At 36.5% G+C, this 18,120-nt stretch overlaps 1 protein-coding gene across 1 annotated transcript in view; it reads left to right on the top strand.

The window, feature by feature from the left end:
- The window catches only part of IFT80 (intraflagellar transport 80), a 61,593-nt gene that overhangs the window by 3,505 nt on the left and 39,968 nt on the right, over positions 1–18,120 (top strand). The window contains exons 3-6 of the mRNA XM_072408045.1: positions 2,598–2,666; positions 2,754–2,863; positions 4,663–4,752; positions 6,209–6,346. Coding sequence (XP_072264146.1) covers positions 2,598–2,666; positions 2,754–2,863; positions 4,663–4,752; positions 6,209–6,346 — 407 coding nt within the window. The remainder of the gene's footprint in view (positions 1–2,597; positions 2,667–2,753; positions 2,864–4,662; positions 4,753–6,208; positions 6,347–18,120) is intronic.

The raw sequence follows: 18,120 nt of genomic DNA, 5'->3' as shown, positions 1-18,120 counted from the left end.
TTTTGCTTTGCACCTTCATTTGGTGACCAGAAGAAAGGAGTGAAAACTGTGCATGTTTCAAGTCATTACTTTTATAAGTAGATGATATTCTGGATTTTAAAAAAGGATATTGAACTGATAATTAATTCTATACATGAAGTGTATATATACAGCACATAAAATGTATGCTTTTATTAGGAGGTGATAGTGGTTATTACTTTAGTAAACGAGATTGAGACTATTTTGCCACCCACGTTTTTTCTCAGGCTGGATGAAACTCATGACTCATATCCTTATAGAAACAAAACACAGACTAAATATTAAGTTTATGGCACGTCTGCTATCTGTATCAACAATTTTTTCTTAAACCTTTTTTACAGAAATGAATTTACTCACATTATTAGCACAATTGATTGCACAATTTCAGCTATATCCTTTAAAATGTAAGGTTTGTATTATGTTTGATGTAGGTGAGGGACCGCTGAAATGTGCATGAATTCTTTATCTAGTTGTGTAGAGAGATCCAAGCAGGAACTTTGTTCACTTCCAAACAGGGAGTATTGTCTGGGATGTAAATGAATTGCTTTAGATGATCACATAATCTTTCTCTAGCCAGTAGAGGACACATCAGAAATATTTCATTTTGTCTTGCCCACACACAGTTTTACATCATCTCTAACCTCTCTTTTCCTTTACACCTTCTATGGCAGTATTTTTTTTATTTAAACCCTCTGTAGTGGCTCTGACCTACCTCAAATATTTAACTCACAGTTATAATGATTAGAATAGTCATCCAGCAGACCTTGTGGGTTTATGGTTGTATCTTCACATATGGAAACTAAGTCTACTTTATAAAAAATCAATGTGAATGACACTTGCCATGTGTGACTTCTCAAAAACAGATCTATAGAAATGTTAAAAATGTTGTCATTATTCAGCTACTGGAAAGCAGAAAAAATGTCAGTTTATCAAAAAACTTAAACCCCAACCTTACAACTGGAGACCTCCTTAGCTATGTTCTGTAGTGTGATTAGCATAAGTAACATGTTACCAGACCTTTAAATCTGACAATCGGAGAACAGATTTTTTTTCTATAAAACCACTGGGAATAAAGACTTTTTTTTGTAAAATGAGTGATTTTAGGGATTAGGGTTTGCTCAACAAAACTGGATTAAGCAGGCAAAAAGTAAAGAAAGGCAAAACTGCTGTCTAACTTGGCAGAAACATGCAGGGTTGGGAGCAATTTTACTCCCGAAGACTATTGGGGAGTGGGAGGAAGGACTTTGTAAATACTTTCTTACTATTTACTTGTACTTAACTACTCCATTGAGGGTCCTACCAGGGATCCCTGTCATACACATACAAGCATCTACTCGAGACAAACTCACTGATATAGACATACAAAATAATCCTGAGTTGGCTTTAATACATGTCTATTCAATGACACTGAAATGTTACAAGCTATCTTTAGTATGACATCTATTAAATGCAGCAAAGGCATGTATTTCAACCTTTTGAAAACATTTGTCCCCTCCCGTTCTTGCAAATGGGTACATAGAGTGAACAACATTATGCAGATGGAAGACTTGGTGTCTACAGATGAGCAGAGTACAGGGAGGTTCACTTAGACATGGTTTTACTGGGTACAGTTTACCTACATCTCAGAATATCGCTCTGTTATTGACCATCCAGACGATGCACCATCGAACAGTTGAAACCTTCAAACAAGCCTCTTCCATCCACCCCCTTCCCTCTGCCCCCTACACCCTCATCTTATCTTCTTTTCTTTATTCTCTTTCTTCCTCTTTTCTAGTTTATACCCCACCCCCTCTTTTCTCATAGAGAAAATAAGCCTTTAGCGCCTCCGTTGTACAGGAGTACAACCCCCACTCTTATTACAGATATTCCTGCTACCTGTGCCGTCAATGCTTACCAATTGTTGATGCACAATTTTGTTTTGTTATGCAATTGTGATTTTGAATGCTACTGATTTTGACGTTTGCACTCAACTTTTTTATGTCTTTCCATGTTTCCTTTTACTCTTTTATGTTATGTTACATCTGCAATTACCATAATATTGTTTCTGAGATGTTGGATTAGAAAAAAAGGTACATTGAGCCAAAGCTTCCTTCTGTTAAGCCCAAGTTAAGCTAATATCACCTTACCAGGCTGTGAGAAATGCAAAGATCTGCATTTGACTCCATGCCAGTTGCCTGCATCCCTTAAAAAAGCTGGACTGATTCTAGGGGAGGGAGAATCTGCACAAGGTACCAAATGGTTGTTCTGTAATGCAACGAATGAGCAGAGTGACAGAGAGAAAATCTTTGGTAAGATAAAAAAAAACATCTCCTTTGTCTTTCATCTGTGTATTTAGCTGTTTGCCTAAATGTCAGCTTTATTATTTAATTAATTCGTTTTGACTGTGTAACGATGCGTTGAAAGTCCTGTCAGGTTTCTTTTGCCATTTGTATCGTATTTGGTAGATGTCCGTTTGCTTCCTGTCTCATCACCAAAACAGGAAACATGATGAAATATATACAAAGTAAGGGAGAAAAGCTGTGACATAGTTCTGTACATGCTAAGCAACCAATAACCAAATACTGTATACATTTCTGCAGTTGGTGAGGATGGACATGTAAAGATTTGGTCGCGAAGTGGAATGCTGAGATCTACATTGGCACAGAATGGTAAGTAGTCAATTTTCTCACTTCCTCTACCTTGGAAGTACCTGCAGGTATGGTTGTAATTTTTGGAATTTCATCACACTTTTGTAGGTTTACCAACATACTCCGTTGCCTGGGGCCCTGATTCAGAGAAAGTTCTCTACCCTATTGGAAAACAGCTCATCATTAAGCCACTGCAACCAGGTTCCAAGGTTTTACAGGTACCACACAACATGAGGTTTTTAATTCCTTACAGAAGGATAATAGGAACCAAAATCATGCACACGTCTTGTGTACTGTGGTAATCACCAATAGCCACTGATATCATACATTGAAGAATGGGGATATCTGAATAATGGGAAAAAATGGGAAATAATCAAATTGATAAAAAAAAAAATGGAGGTTGGTAACTCCACAAAAAAATCATAAAAGTAAATAATCAAATAGGAAACCCTGAATTTGATGTTGTACTAGCCTCTTGTATTCCCTTATACAGAATAGGTTAGATTGGATCAAGGAACCACAAAACTGGGAGCCAAATGGAGAGAACATGCCATTGTATTCCATCACTGTGGGTGTTGTCATTCCCCTGGTTGTGTTGTGTAGCAGATATTTGTGAATCTCAGGCCTAGATGGACAGAAGTACCAAATCCTTTGGCAAGTAAAATGGCTTCATCTGTGTATTTAGCCATTTGCCTAGAGTTCATCCTCGAAAATATAACATAGTTCTTTGTTTTTTTTTTTTTAAAAGTGTAATTCTGTAAGAAAATTTAAAGAGCAATTAAAAATTAAAACATACCTATACTCAGATTTTTCACTTTACATAAAAGGATGGAGAACCCTTTTATGTAGGGTAAAAATTCTGTTTTTTTTTTAGGTGCAACACCCTAGGCGGTCGAGAATGAATGGGAGTGCAAAGCCTCCCAGGATACCTACGTTAGGCATCCCGGGAGGCTCTTGGGTGCTCCTTCTACATATGCCTGAGCATCTTGGACATGTGCAGAAGGAGCCTTTATGCTGAAAGAAAAGCAAAATTTGTCGATCTCACTGCGAATGCGCAGGTGAGATCGACAAATTTTTTTTCATCCTACATCACCCTGTGTCGGAGAACCCCAGAAGACAAGACGAAGATGGCAGCGCCCGGAGCTCCGGCTCCAGGAAGGATGTCGGGAGGACGCGGGACCAGATGCTGGACCACCCCCGGAGTTTTTACAGTAGTAAATCATAAGTTCATATATTTTTTCTAGCAACACTTCTCTGGCATCACATGATGGGTTCGCTGCTATAGCCATCTCACAGTTCTTCATGATTCCTTCAGTATTATACAATACAATACTACATTGTTCAGGACCCCTACACGTCTAAATACTCCTCTACAAATATTAGGTTCAAATACATCTGTGGAGAAAAAGTCAGAGATAACATTTAATCTCACTCCCAGATGAGAATTGGGTCACTCTTCTTTTTGCTAGATGCAGGGGAATAAAGAGTATCCAAAACCTGTGGGAATAAGAGAAAATATGCTCCTGCAGTAGACTGGAGTGTCTCTTCTCACAAAGGGCCTGATTTATTAAAGCTCTACAAGGCTGGAGAGACTGGGTGATTCAGCAAACCTGGAATGGATTTCTTCAAAGTCATTTGCTATTTGCTACCAAATGTTCTGAATCCTGCAACATCCATTCTAGGTTTGCTGGATCACCCAGCTTCACTGATGAAAGTGTATTCTCTCCAGCCTTGGAGAGCTTTAATAAATGAGGCCCAAAGTTTCACCTGCCCTGCATTCGCTAGGAATCTTCCAGAAAGAACAATGACATCAAACACAGTGATGCAGGAGACATGAGTACTGGTCTTACAGGTGATTTTTAAATTTTTATATTTTAAAGGTCATTTGTAAAGGGGTAGAGGGACGATCTCAGAGATCCTACATTTTACTGCAAGGTCTGCTTTATACACACTTTTGACACAGTTTCTTATTTTACTTGCAGTTATCCTGTTAACTATTTTCTTGTTTGTGTTACAGTGGAAAGCCCATGATGGTGTAATTTTGAAAGTTGATTGGAATCCTATCAATGACCTAATTTTATCAGCTGGGGAAGATTGTAAATATAAGGTATTGCACAATGTCAAATATCAAGTTGCCTGGTTAGTTTAGCTTTAGCATAAATGAAAGCTAAATTTCATCTAACTAACTACAGCCAAAAGCCAGTTTGCATTGTTTAGACGTAGAACTAAAACTAGTGACAACTGAGCAAAGCATATTGGGCACTTGGGTGGCAAATGATCCACATGCCAGGTTGATTTATAAAGGATGTGTGCCTTGTATGTCTGTGTTTGTATTAAAGCAGCCTTTCTCCAACTTTCAGTTGTTTAGGTAACCCTTGTCATAATTACTATATTCACAACTCACAGTACATTGGCTTGGTGGAAAAATGCCTTTTTACATTGTTGGTCAGTGGGATTGCACTTCGCCGACATTGTCTTCCGTGTTCTTCTTTCTGCCTGCGCAGTGCAGGATTGGGTGACGTAGATTAGGAAAAAAGATTGCCCATCTCATTGCACATTCGGCAATTTTTTTTCCATTGATGAATTGGCTCCTTCTGCGCATGCTCAAGATCGGAGTATGACGTTTGGTATCCCGGGAGGCTCTGCGCTCCTATTCTGTCTTGATCACAGTGGCGATCAAGACAGAAAGAAGAGGTGCTGCATCCTTTTTTTTTTAAAAAAAAATTCCTAATATTTAAAGTAAAAATTCTGAGTTTAGGTCTGCCTAAATTATGTTTTAACCCCTAGCAACCTCTGGATGACCCCTGGGGTTCCACAGAACCCTGGCTGAGGGCATTAAAGCATCACTTCTGGATAAGTGAGTTTGGAATTTTAAAACTTTTTTAATGTAAGCCTGGCTCCATGGGATAAACATAACTATTCTTGGGTGAATGATGATTCACATATTCTGTGTAGCAAGGTTCACCTTTTTAAGAGCCATGATATAAAGACTTGCTATTATAACCATGTTCCCAGCAGTATATTCGCCACCTTGTTCCATTGCTGATTACTCTCTTCTGTCAAATAATTCCCTCCTAAAACTAATATGGTTAAGGGTGTGTTAAGAGGCTTAGCGAATGTGAGCAGTAAAAAAGGAAGTGAAAGTGAAAATGTCACAGTGTGAATCACTATGAACAGCAAAATATGAAAGCCTAACTTACTTCTCATGCATAGTTATTTGTCCTGGATTACTTTCCTTATCAATATCATAAAGACTGCTCTTTACTTGGGCTTAACAGACACTCCTGAAATTATTGAATATTAAAGGGCTGCCAAAGTTATGTTAAAAATAATTAAATGATTTGATAATTCATTTTTTCCTGATACAGAAGCTTGCAGAGTAGAGTGACTTTGTGAGGTTTCCAACTCCACACTGAAGCTACATGTCTGCGCTGAAAGGAAGAGAGTTTATGTGAATAACAGCATACACAATACTTCAAGGGATATTCTGATTATTTCAAATTACAGCTTCTTTGATTACCTTTAATTACATTATTTATTTTTTAATTTTCAATATTTTTTAGGTTTGGGATAGTTATGGGCGACCATTGTACAGCTCACCACCTCATGAGTACCCAATTACATCTGTTTCCTGGGCCCCTGATGGAGATCTGTTTGCAGTTGGATCCTTCCATACACTGCGACTGTGTGACAAAACTGGGGTTAGTAAACCTTTTCATTAAACTATCAAAGTAATACACAACCTGTCATCAATCATGTGCTGAATATCTCTGTCTTCAGATTCTTCTTTAAGAAGATGATCACACTCAATGCTGATTTATCCACTTTCATTAGTGAAACTGGAGTGATCCAGCAAACCTGGAATGGACCTGGTCTAGGATTCAAAACATTTGCTAGCAAATTACTTTTATAAAAACTATTCCAGGTTTGCTAAATCCCCCAGCTTCTCTGATCAAAGTGTATCCTCTCCAGCCTTGGAGAGCTTTAATAAATCAGGCCCTATGTATAGGAAGAACTAAACCTATGTCCTAAAGTTGGGCTTTATCTGGAGTGGTTGGTAGAAATTTTGTGCATGGAACAGACATTTAAGGAGATGGCGCACAAAAAAATCTATTATCCTGTTGTAGTTATACAAAAAAACACTATATAATGAGTTTTGTGGCTACATGCTGCAAACAGACAAATAAATCATATGAGTATGGTAATTAGCAAATATGGTCAATTTAGGGCTCGATAATACATTGTGGTGGTGGTAGTAATTATTATTATTATTATTAATAAACAGGATTTATATAGCGCCAACATATTACGCAGCGCTGTACAATAAATAAGGATTGTAAATGACAGACTAATACAGACTGTGATACAGGAGATACAGGAGGAGAGAACCCTGCCCCGAAGAGCTTACAATCTAGTAATAATATTAAATATGATCCCAGTAACTAGAATTTGATAATCAAAGCTGGGTATGAGCACATATATTAAAAAGTATTTAATAAATAGAGTTGGAATATTTACATATATATATACTTAGTAATTTCAATAAGTAACAGGGAAATTTTATTAGGGAAGCAGTTCTAAGTGGAACAAAGGTGGGATGTGGGGTAAATCTGTTAGACTGGTAACTTAATATTTGCAATATTCTATCAAATAAATGTGAGTGGGTATATCAGATGTAATCCTGCTAGACAAACCCTGGGCCCAACTTTTAGTAGAATGGGAAAAAGATGACTTCGGATGCAGGTGCACTGCCATACTGGACCTTGTACTCCTCGGCATGGTAGGAAGCAGGACAGCCGTTGTCTATTGCAATCACAGCTTCCTTAGAGAATAATGGCCTGTCTGTGGACACATACACAAGCAGGCAAGCTCACTGCTGGCAGACCATAGACTCTTGTACAATAGAGAAGACTCTGTTAAATGTGTTGCTTGCTTACGATCAGTTAAGAACAGTGAGAACACACATCTAATTTTAATTTTTTAATTTTTTTCTATTGTTACTGAATTGAAGGGGGCATGGATCACACTAAATGTTTCTTTTAGTCTTACAGAAATCTTTACATTTTGGGATTGACACTAGGGGGAGCTCTTTGTTTCATTGCAGTGGCAGTGTACTAATCAGATAACATTTGGGCCACCATTGCATTGTTTACGGGATGTTGAAAGACCTAAAGACCTACGTTATAAGATCATGGAGTACAGCACACCCACTATGTACTGTTGCAAAGCCTACATATGTAATGCGGACATGGCTTTCCCATGTTCATCTTTGTGGGTTGCTGATGTAAACAAGGGCATATTTTTATAGTAACAATACTTTGATTCTTTCTCTGCTACTAGATTTCTTTGCCATTTGTAAAGATCCTCCTACTTCCTCTTTGTGGCACAGACCCTTTTCTGCAAAACTATATAATATACTAATACCGTATATGTTAAAACCCATAGTATATTACTTGACAATCGTGACCGTTACCCGATCCAGTTACTATTACATTTCATGTTTGAGTGGCCATCATGCCTGATCTTCAGCCTATTATTAGAAAGCTTACAAAATCTGTTCTGGTCCCCTCTCTTTCCTCTCCATGGAAGCTGCTTGAAAATGTAGCCAGATTGATTTACAGTTTAATATTGTGGTCCTTAGCTCTTCTTCAGTAAAGATGGTCAAATCATACCTACACAATAAAACAACTTATAAAAGTCTGGGAAAGTACAATACAACTGGAGGTTCAACTGTATGGTCACATAGTATACAGACTAAATTCCCTGCCAAAAAAAATATAAACAAAAAGATTGAAACAAGTCAAATGAGACAAAAAGGGTCAAATAAAAATATATATTAGTGAATAGTAATGCCTTGGTTATCCTAGTAAACTTGAAGTCCAATGTAATGCAAGCATGAATTGCAAAATACTTACCTAACCTAACATTGTCATCACATAGTACCTCCAGTGCCTGCGTGCCAAGTCTTGTCAGTAGAAGCACCCCCAGGTCCCTGGAATGCCCAGGTGCTTACATTTAGAGCAAGGCTGACGGGTAGGCAGACAGAGAGGTGCTGACAGGATGAATTAGATATTACAAAATATTTGAGGATTGTTTTTTATTTTTTTTTTAATTTAGCATTTTGTGAGATCTTCCTAGTAATCAGGGTTCCTGCAGTATCTGTGTTCATTTGCAATAAAATGCATTTTGTGTATTAAATGCATCATATTTAGGTAGAAAAAAAAACTACAGACAGAAGCAAAAGTTAACTTGTGGTAACTTCATAGGTTGTTCACAGTAAAGTCACAGATGTTTCACTGATGTTCAGAGCTACATATTTGACTTAGATTAACCTGGGAGGGATCAATGTCACATTCAACCAGCTGTGGTTTGTGAGCCACAATTTGGTTTGGGTAATTTAAATGTCACATTTGTTAACCCGATCTAAATCAGAGAACAGAAATGAAGATGTAACAAGTCATAAAATATAAATGGATAACCATGCCACCACTATTGTTAATGATAAACTAGCTTAGCTTTTTAAAGTTTTGATCTTATGTTTTGTACATTTGATATTAGTTAAGTATTTGAATTGAGTAGATTTGTTTCTGATCAGGGTTTTTAGATGTTTTAAACTGATTTATTGTATTATCTTTTTTTAGTCATTGCATTAAAAATTTTTACAAAAATTGACAAAATATTATTTTATAAGAGGAATGTTTACAGTGCTTGACACACAGTGCTATATTTGTACACGTATACGAAATGAAGATGGGAAGCTGGCCTTAAATCGAAACTGATATCTATATACGTGAGTGTATGGATACATGCAGTCCTGATATAAAGCTCTTGACTTGGAGGTTTATTCTTTTTATGTTCCTTCATTGTTCATTCACGCACTGGGAACATAGGGGTACCTTAGCTGTAATATATGAATTCCGTAAAGTCAGATCATCAGCCTGGCTGTGCATTCTGGCAGGAATGTGTAAATCTAGCAGGCAAAATACAAAATCGAGCAGGCAAAATATTTACACATGCATATTTCAACTGTGTATTTAGTTTTATCTGTTTGCTTGGAGTTCAGCTGTAATGATTATTTTAGTACTATGTGTTTTTTGTTTGCTTTTTTACTCTGCAAAGCCGTATTTTAGCAAATTGTAATTTAGCAATAGCAAGTTTATTAGCAGCAATTCGTTTCCTATTCATTCATTCATTCACTATTCATTCATTCCTATCCCATATCATTCTTCACAATATATTTTGAATGACAAAAAGTAAATAGGTCTTGTGCATACCTTATCATCCGTAAACGGTGAGTTCAATTTTCTCAGGTTGGTGAGCATTGTAATGGAAATATCACTTCTCGCATGCTTCCTTTATCTTTTAGTTAGCGTGCCAAGCCAGGCAGTGCCATGTCGGGTCAAATCCACCTCACAGTTGTAGTAGGCTTGTGCTGTAATTTCTAGCACCCCAACTTCAACTGTATAAGGTGGTAATAGGTAAGGTACAGAATACCTGGCAAGTATCCTCGGGTTGCCATGTGATAGATGCAGAATTAAAGTTACATAAAACTATTTTTCTTTTAATGGAGTTTTTGATACCGAGGAAAGGGGTTAGACTCTCTGCTAATCATATGTGTACCCCACTGAAGTATGGGAACAAATATTCTGGTGACACAGAACTAAACACAAACTAAACATGTATTCATAATAAAGCAAACAATCCAAATTTCTACCAAACTAAATAGTGCACTGTCATATAGTTCATATCACTAAAAATTTAATATCTGTTTACTATCATTGTAATTTATTTTTGCAAAAAATGTTAATTAAAAGCTTTAATTTTAATATGTCAAAGGCTTATCTTTATTAATGCATTCTGAATATAACTTGTATTTTGTATGTTAGCTCCAGAAACCAGTGAGATCTATTCAATAGATATTTATTATGCAGTAACTAAAGTTGAAGATACTTCTAAGCTTCACACTTAATGTGCCTGTAAATACAGTGCCTGGACGCTGGCTAAGCCGGCGGATTTCACCTTTATTATAGCAGCTTGCCACATGGCAGCTTGACTGTGGAGCTCACAGCGTAGCAACCGTCAGGCTCACCTTTGTTAAGAAGCAGCTGGGGACTGAGCTGAAGAACAGTAAAGCAACAGATGACCTCAGCCACAGCGAGTTGTGGATACAATTAGGACTATCCCTGAGGATGTGACCTCGCCACATCTGTGTCACATCCCCAAATAGACACCAGATTTGTATGTTCACATAAGCCAGCGCCATTGGCCATCAAGGCTGTCCCTTACGGGACAGTTTTCTCTTGTTTGGACAAGCAAATGGAGTTTTTTTTCCCCCTTAATTTACATAGACACGCTTCAGCATCAGTTTGCCAGAGTCCCTAGACATTGTTGTAACTGCCACCTGATATGTTCTATTACAGAAAGAGACTTCTGTATGGAAAAAAAAGTATAACAAGATTTATATACTTTTAATTTTAAAAGAATCCAGTCTAGGTTTATGACCGCACTGCAGATTATCTTCATGACAAGGGACTGTAAAACTAATAATGGCTCCAAATGATTCCAACGTATTATATTTATAGTACAGTTTACTTTCTATAGTGTATATATATATATCTTCTCTGATGCTCAACCAGTCAGAGGCATTGTGGTTACATTGCTGAAGGCTGCCCACAAACAACACAGACAAAAGTGGTTTTGTCCTCCAAATGATTTTTTTATTTCTAGTTTTTCAGCTCAGCAGTCAGTACAATTTGCTAAGAAAACAGATAGCTGAAAGATGCTTATGTAGGTGCCAGTTTTGTCTTTGTCCTGACAGTCTGTGATTATTATTGCTGCCAAGGGAAGGTGGTGCCCAGCAAGCAGTATTACACATAGAACTTATCTTTTAGTACGTGTTATACTCCCTCTACTGGACACCTAGTCCAAACCAAGAGAAACTCAGGTGGAAAGTTTTCTGCTGCCACTTCAACCTCAATGGATTGATGGCATACATCATTAATTCTGTCATTTATTACCTCATCAGTGTCATTCAATTGATGCTATACATGTTGCCTTTTGTGTATTTTCACCTGCATGTTTTATCAACAATAGTCTTCTTTTATGAGTATTTTTACTCTGCTTGGTTTTTGTTGCTTCATTGCACACCTTTAGATGCTATTTATAGCTAAAGAATGCAGGCATTTCAATTACACAAATACATTATATAGTGTGCGTTGCTGTGCACCTAAAATACAAATATTACTTCTGCACTGTCAGGAATTTGGCTTATTTATTATAAGATAAGTTTAATTTCATTTATTTTGTTAACATGTTCCTCTGTATGGCTTTGTAGTTTCCTTTAGATGCTCTGTTCTGCAACTACCCTCCCTTCCTCTCTCTTTGAGACACATACAAAACACAGGAAGGACATTTTAATGAGTGAGGTATAGAATACCTGGCCTATACCCTCACCTTGCTGTTGGATGAATGCAGAAATCACTCCATTTTGCAGCATTTTTCATCTTTGTATTGTATTTTAATGTTTACCTGCATATCTATCTATCTATCTATCTATCTATCTATCTATCTATCTATCTATCTTATCAATAATTTGTGTACAGTTCTTAAATATTCCATCATTTCATTCCTGTGTGCTCTTTAAATTGCATGACCACACCCTACTAACGCTTCTATATTATAAAAAATTGTCACTTAGGGGCTATTCTACATGGGCATAAAGCTTAATATTAATATTATCAAACATTATTTATATAGCACCAACATATTACACAGTGCTGTAGATTAAATAGGGGCTGCAAATGACAGGAGGAGAGGACCTTGCCCCAAAGAGCTTTCAATCTAAGAAATATTTTCACATTCATTCACACACCTGAAACAAGTATGCAGGTAACTACCGCAAATATGATTGAAAAAGTTAAAAACAGAGCATCAGAAAAACAACTAGACAAGCAGTATTGTTTAGAATCAGATCAGAAATGGCAGCTAACGTGATCTCCTAGTATAAGTCCACTTTAACAGTTTATAGTTCTCTCATTAGCCTAGAGCTACACAGGAACATTTTTAGTGCTACTAGAATCAGAACTGAATAATTTCTTACAGTAACAATTGATAGCTACATAGATAAAACAAATGGCTCCCTATGGGGTAACCTACACACGTAGCATGTAGTAGTGATTTGTCTCATGATCACTGCTACTTCAGAACTCTATGCCATTTGTTTAATCTTAAATTACGACTAAGGGACTAGCAGCAAGTTGTACAATTGGTCAGTAGCAAGAGATAAAAATGTACACACTTAGCAGTTATACATTATGAAAATATATATCAAGGCTGAACTTTCCTTTTGTTGTGGAGACAATGTACCAATGCAACACTTCTAACACAATAGTTATAAGATGCTGGGGATAATAATTCACATTTTCTTCTTATTTCATTTATTACCCTCAACATGTTTGGACTGTTATTGTCTTGGTAGCTTGTTTGAAAAAAAAAGTCAAAGGAAGAAACATCTATAGCATCCAATCAAATGCTAGGTGTCATTTCATTTTCCGAGGGTTAACAAATGGTAGCCAGCACCTGATATCTTTTGCAACGCATCCCGAGCTGTTTTCATAATATTTATGAAGCAGTAAACCGCCTTCATTAGGTGTGGAGAACCCTAAGTTAGCTGTAAGTTATGTGAGGTAATGGATTCCTCTAGCTGGTTTATATTTTTGTGGGAACTTAAACAAGACATATTTGTTAGTATAAGTGACGATTAATTGTAATTTAATACTTTAAATGTGCTGCTTAAACTGCTTGTATTGTGCCTTGTGATTTAACTGCATGAAAATTTGACTTGATAAGTAGCAAATGGCTGTGGTGAGGTGAAGGTTGAAGGAAGGTTAACAGAGCTGGATCTAAACAAAGAGACTTCTGAGTCAGCAATATCAACAGCCCCCTCCTCACCCATCCCATTTCTCCCCCCCACCCGTCCCTCAGGCAATTTTGTAATAGAGCTTGAGATTGTCTTTGTATAATTCTTAATTATTATGTCCTCAGGCTAGGTATTTAAATCTTTTCTACACTGCAAAGTCTGTTATACTTTCAGCTACAGATCGAGTTACCTAAATATTAGTTTTCTATAAAATATGGGATCTCTTTTATTTTTTTTTTTAATGCTACAAGCTATCCTCCCTTATTTCACCCCTGTTTCCAGACTGGTGTGAGGAGATAAATGACAATGTCTGACATGAGGGGCCCCAGCCAAGCCCTCTGGCAGAGTCATTAGTTTTCAACCATTAAATCATTATCTTCTTAGACAAGTCAAACGTGCTCTTGAGAGTATAACCTTTTTTTCTGTGCCAGATTTGTTTTCTGTTTAATACTATCCCATCTACTCTTCATATAACACCAAAACTTCCAAGAGACTTTTTTTCCTGAAAGTGAAGCCATAGAGCACTTATTCTTTGTGCTCCACCTATTCTGTAGATTTGTATTATTCTTTATCGCATTAGGACTTTTATTTCAGACACTGATAACTCTCTTTCAGATTGCAGAGAATTAAATAATTTGCAGATCGTTAGTTATTTTAACTACCATGTGAAAAATTTTGACCTGTAATTTTTTGTGCAGTGCAGTGGTAAGTATTCTTACCAATTTGAGAGTCTTTGCCACAAACATAAGATAATTAGTACTTAATCAGCTAACTTGGGCCTGGTTGGGTAATAGTTATTATTATTATACAGTATTTATATAGCGCCAACTTATTGCGATATTAATAATAGTATAATCCTAATATAAATGATCAAGCTCACAGGAAACGGCAATTGATCATGTTAGGGATTGGTCCGAATTTATAGCTTTGTTTTTATTGTGGGCTGTGACACCCATGACACCCTTTATTTCTATGGGTGATTAGAATAAATCTCTCCATATGCTGTCCTAACTTAAACCTAAACTACAATAAAAAAAAAAAAAAATTCTGGCTCGACTTGTGATCGCGTAATGAAAAAAAAATGTGTCTCGTTTCTCCTTCTCTTCTTTTTTTTAATCACCTATTTTATTTTGTTTTCTGTCGTCCATTTCTTTTCTTCTTTTTTTTTTTTCCTTTTTTTTTCCTTTTTTTTCCTTTTTTGTCCCTTCTCAATTGTTTGCTTGCTTTATCTCACTTCACATTGCCTGTTTACCAGCTCTTCTTTCTTTCTTTACCAAATAATTCCATACTGCTAGCAATGAATTTGAATTATTTTCTGAAAGTCATGATTTGTCAATATTTTTCTTTTGGAACATATACTGTCTAGTCGGTTTCATTGCTGGCTCTGACACTTCTCAGTGCATCAATAAAGAAAACAAAAAGTGAGGTTCTATTTAGTTTTATCCAGTTTTAACCAATACCAAAATCCCCAGAGCCTTTCCCAGCAGAATTACACTAATATCTTATTATTGTCATCTAATCCTCTCTCCTTTATAATGTCCTAATTAATAAATATGGCTTTGAGGTTTCTTTTATATACCTCTGTTATGTTTTTTTTTGTAAAACTGCATATTTATTTTGTGTGTTGCAAGTGCCATAAAGATACATTCTGCTCAAAAAGTAGGTTTAACTATATGTGTTCCATCCCCAATTTAGATAATATAGAGTCACATAGGATCCTATCTAATAATCAAATCAGCAATTAAAATAAGCTGTAATTCTTTTTTTTTTCTTCAGTTGTTATAATTTTTTTAAAGTTTTATTTCTCTTTCTATCTTTTTAATTCAAAGTCAGGAGTAGTAGAATAAACTGAGCATGTTTATTATTTTTAAAAGCTGTCAGAGGTTATCACTGCCAGCATTTGAGTCACACACAGATATTACCTTATCTTTACTGATATTCCCTTAGACAGTAATACCTTACTCCAGGAGGTATTATAATTGCAATTTAAGTTTAACCTATATTAGAAACTATAAAGATATTCCTAATGTGTTAAAAGTGGGGACAGAGGAAATAGGTTCCAAAGCTCCACTGTCTAAGCAATCAGCTATAGTTCACAAATTGAGCCAGGCACAGAAATTCATATGGAGTTTGAAAAGTATGTGCATCTCTTCTTGCTTGGTTCTAGGTTGCTAAATGTTTTCCATAGTCTTCTGTTAATGTTGTAGATAGCAGGAGCTTCTGTTTAGCATATTTGATTACTGAGAGGCAATCTCAAGCACCATTGATGACTGGTGTTAGCAACATGTTGCTTCAAGTATTTGTTCTGGAACCACTCATCAATAAATGTGCTGTGCTGTAGCATTAGAATTTGGTGCGCCAGCTTGTCATACAAGATGGTAAAAATCTTTACAATAGTTGTCAGACATGTTTGTTACTGTGTTACGGAAACAGCTGCAAAAGTTACACCCAACCATCTTTTAAAATCTATAGACAGCCAAATTAAGAAACAATCGCAATGCAGGATACGTAGATCACCTGAAGGGAACCTGTAGTAAATATGGCTTAATTTTTTTTAAGCTCATGTATGGTGTTATGTCTTATTGATATAAGCAATTACCTAACGGATAAATATGTAACATGGGATTCGCCCATGGCTTTTGTAGTAGTTGATGAGAAATAGGATTGGCCGGTAAAATTCATAGGTGGTCAGTGTCTGGTGTGAAATACCAACCAAAGGTTGCACGGAACATTCATTTCAGCACAGCAATGCTTCCCCATTAAACATTTGCTATGTTGGTCTAACATTACAATGATGGATAGAAAAATCCCCTGCAGGGGAAGAGTATAATATATATATATGTATCTGTTTTCAATTACCACTGACCACTGTGCCCTCTTTTCTGTCAAGTTTTGACAAGTTTAGAATACTACCTCACTGTAGTATGCTTATGCAGCAAACCACTACATAAATACAATAACTTAGCAATATATATTTTATATATTATTAATATCCAATTTTTATATAGCACTGACATATTACGCAGCACTGTACAAAGTCCCTACTCATGACACTAGTTGTGCCTCAAAAGGGCTCACAATCTAATGTCCCTACCACAGTCATATGTCAATAACACAGTTTAAGGTCAATTGGAGGGGAAGCCAATTAATCTATCTGCATGTTTTTTAAAATATAAAAGTAATTGGATAAATAATTTCCATAAAGATAAGCATTTGAGTCTACAGCCCTTAAATGTTTAAAATACAACAGCTAGCAATTAGTAACTCCATAAGTATTCCTCATTTGAAAATGACAGTTCATCGTTTTCTTTTTCTTGGATTTTCCACTGCTTTACGTCTGCTTGTTCAGATGTGTAAAGCATTGACAGCCAATATCTGTAAGCACTTTGGAAAACCATGTGTGAAAAGTTTATGTCAACACTAGGAAGGCAACCATAGCATTGGGTGATATATACTACAGGCAAGGCTTATGGGCCAAACAGTTCCAGGCAACAGGAGATTTAACTAAAGCCAGCTGCTTTTTTCTGCTAAACAGCCAGCAACACCAGTTTACAAAGGTAAGCCTCCAAGTCTTGCTCCTTGATGGCATTTTTTTCCCTCATGACACAAATGTAAACAGTGGCTGGGGAACAAGAGGCATAAGGCTTCTAGAAGTGGAAGGGGGATAGGGGTGAGTGCGAATGAGTCACATGCCACCACAGTGATTACTACATGAAGAGAACCAGATCCAGCTTTCTGGTGAAAGCAGACTTTTTCAAAGTACCTGATGTAATGGAGCTGATTCAGCAAATTGCTCCCTGAGGATTCATCAAAAAAAAAAAAAACCTATTCATGTCATTAACCCTTGCTCTCCATATGTCTCTTATTAACTAACTTAATTCAATTACATAAGTACTGCCCTATGGTGCAAAGACAAAAACTTTGGGTAAAACTTGACAGAGGAACACAAATTAACAAGTACATGGGATGAATACTGTTGAATAAATATTTTATCTTCTGGTGTATTGTGCTGTATAGCCCTAGATCCTAAACACCTCAAACTTGCATTCCTATAGTATACATTCATATAGTATAGTATGCATACAAACAGAGATAATTTGACTAATGCAAACATTTCTGATGCAGCAATAAAATTAGAAGATGAATACAAGCACGAAAAAACAAAGTTGTCAAGTTTCATTTGTAAATTGGATGCATGAGCAGTGATTTCTAACAGTTTTGTGTAATGTATCTCCAGTCTATGACTGTCTACTGAAGTATGTCTCCATTCTGTGACTGCCTTTTAAAGCAGGTCTTAGTCTCTGACTGTTTCTTGTAGCATACCTGTAGTCTCTTATATAGCATTTCATGTTGCTCGTCAATCCTTGGTGGTGTTTTGTAGCATTACATTCTCTGACTATTACTGTATACGTGGCTCTTTAGTAATGGCAAAGTTCACACTTGAGGCTGCCCTAATATGAGATTCGACCATCACTGCTCTAGAACAAAATCAAATGAACTTCTACAGGTACGACATGCGTGTGCATAATAGTATCAGCTTTAAAAAGCCTGTAGATA

The sequence above is a fragment of the Pyxicephalus adspersus genome, chromosome 4 (genome assembly GCF_032062135.1).
Source record: "Pyxicephalus adspersus chromosome 4, UCB_Pads_2.0, whole genome shotgun sequence".
Taxonomy (NCBI): domain Eukaryota; kingdom Metazoa; phylum Chordata; class Amphibia; order Anura; family Pyxicephalidae; genus Pyxicephalus; species Pyxicephalus adspersus.
Note: the sequence above shows the minus strand (reverse complement) of the source record. Positions and strands in the feature narration are given on the sequence as shown.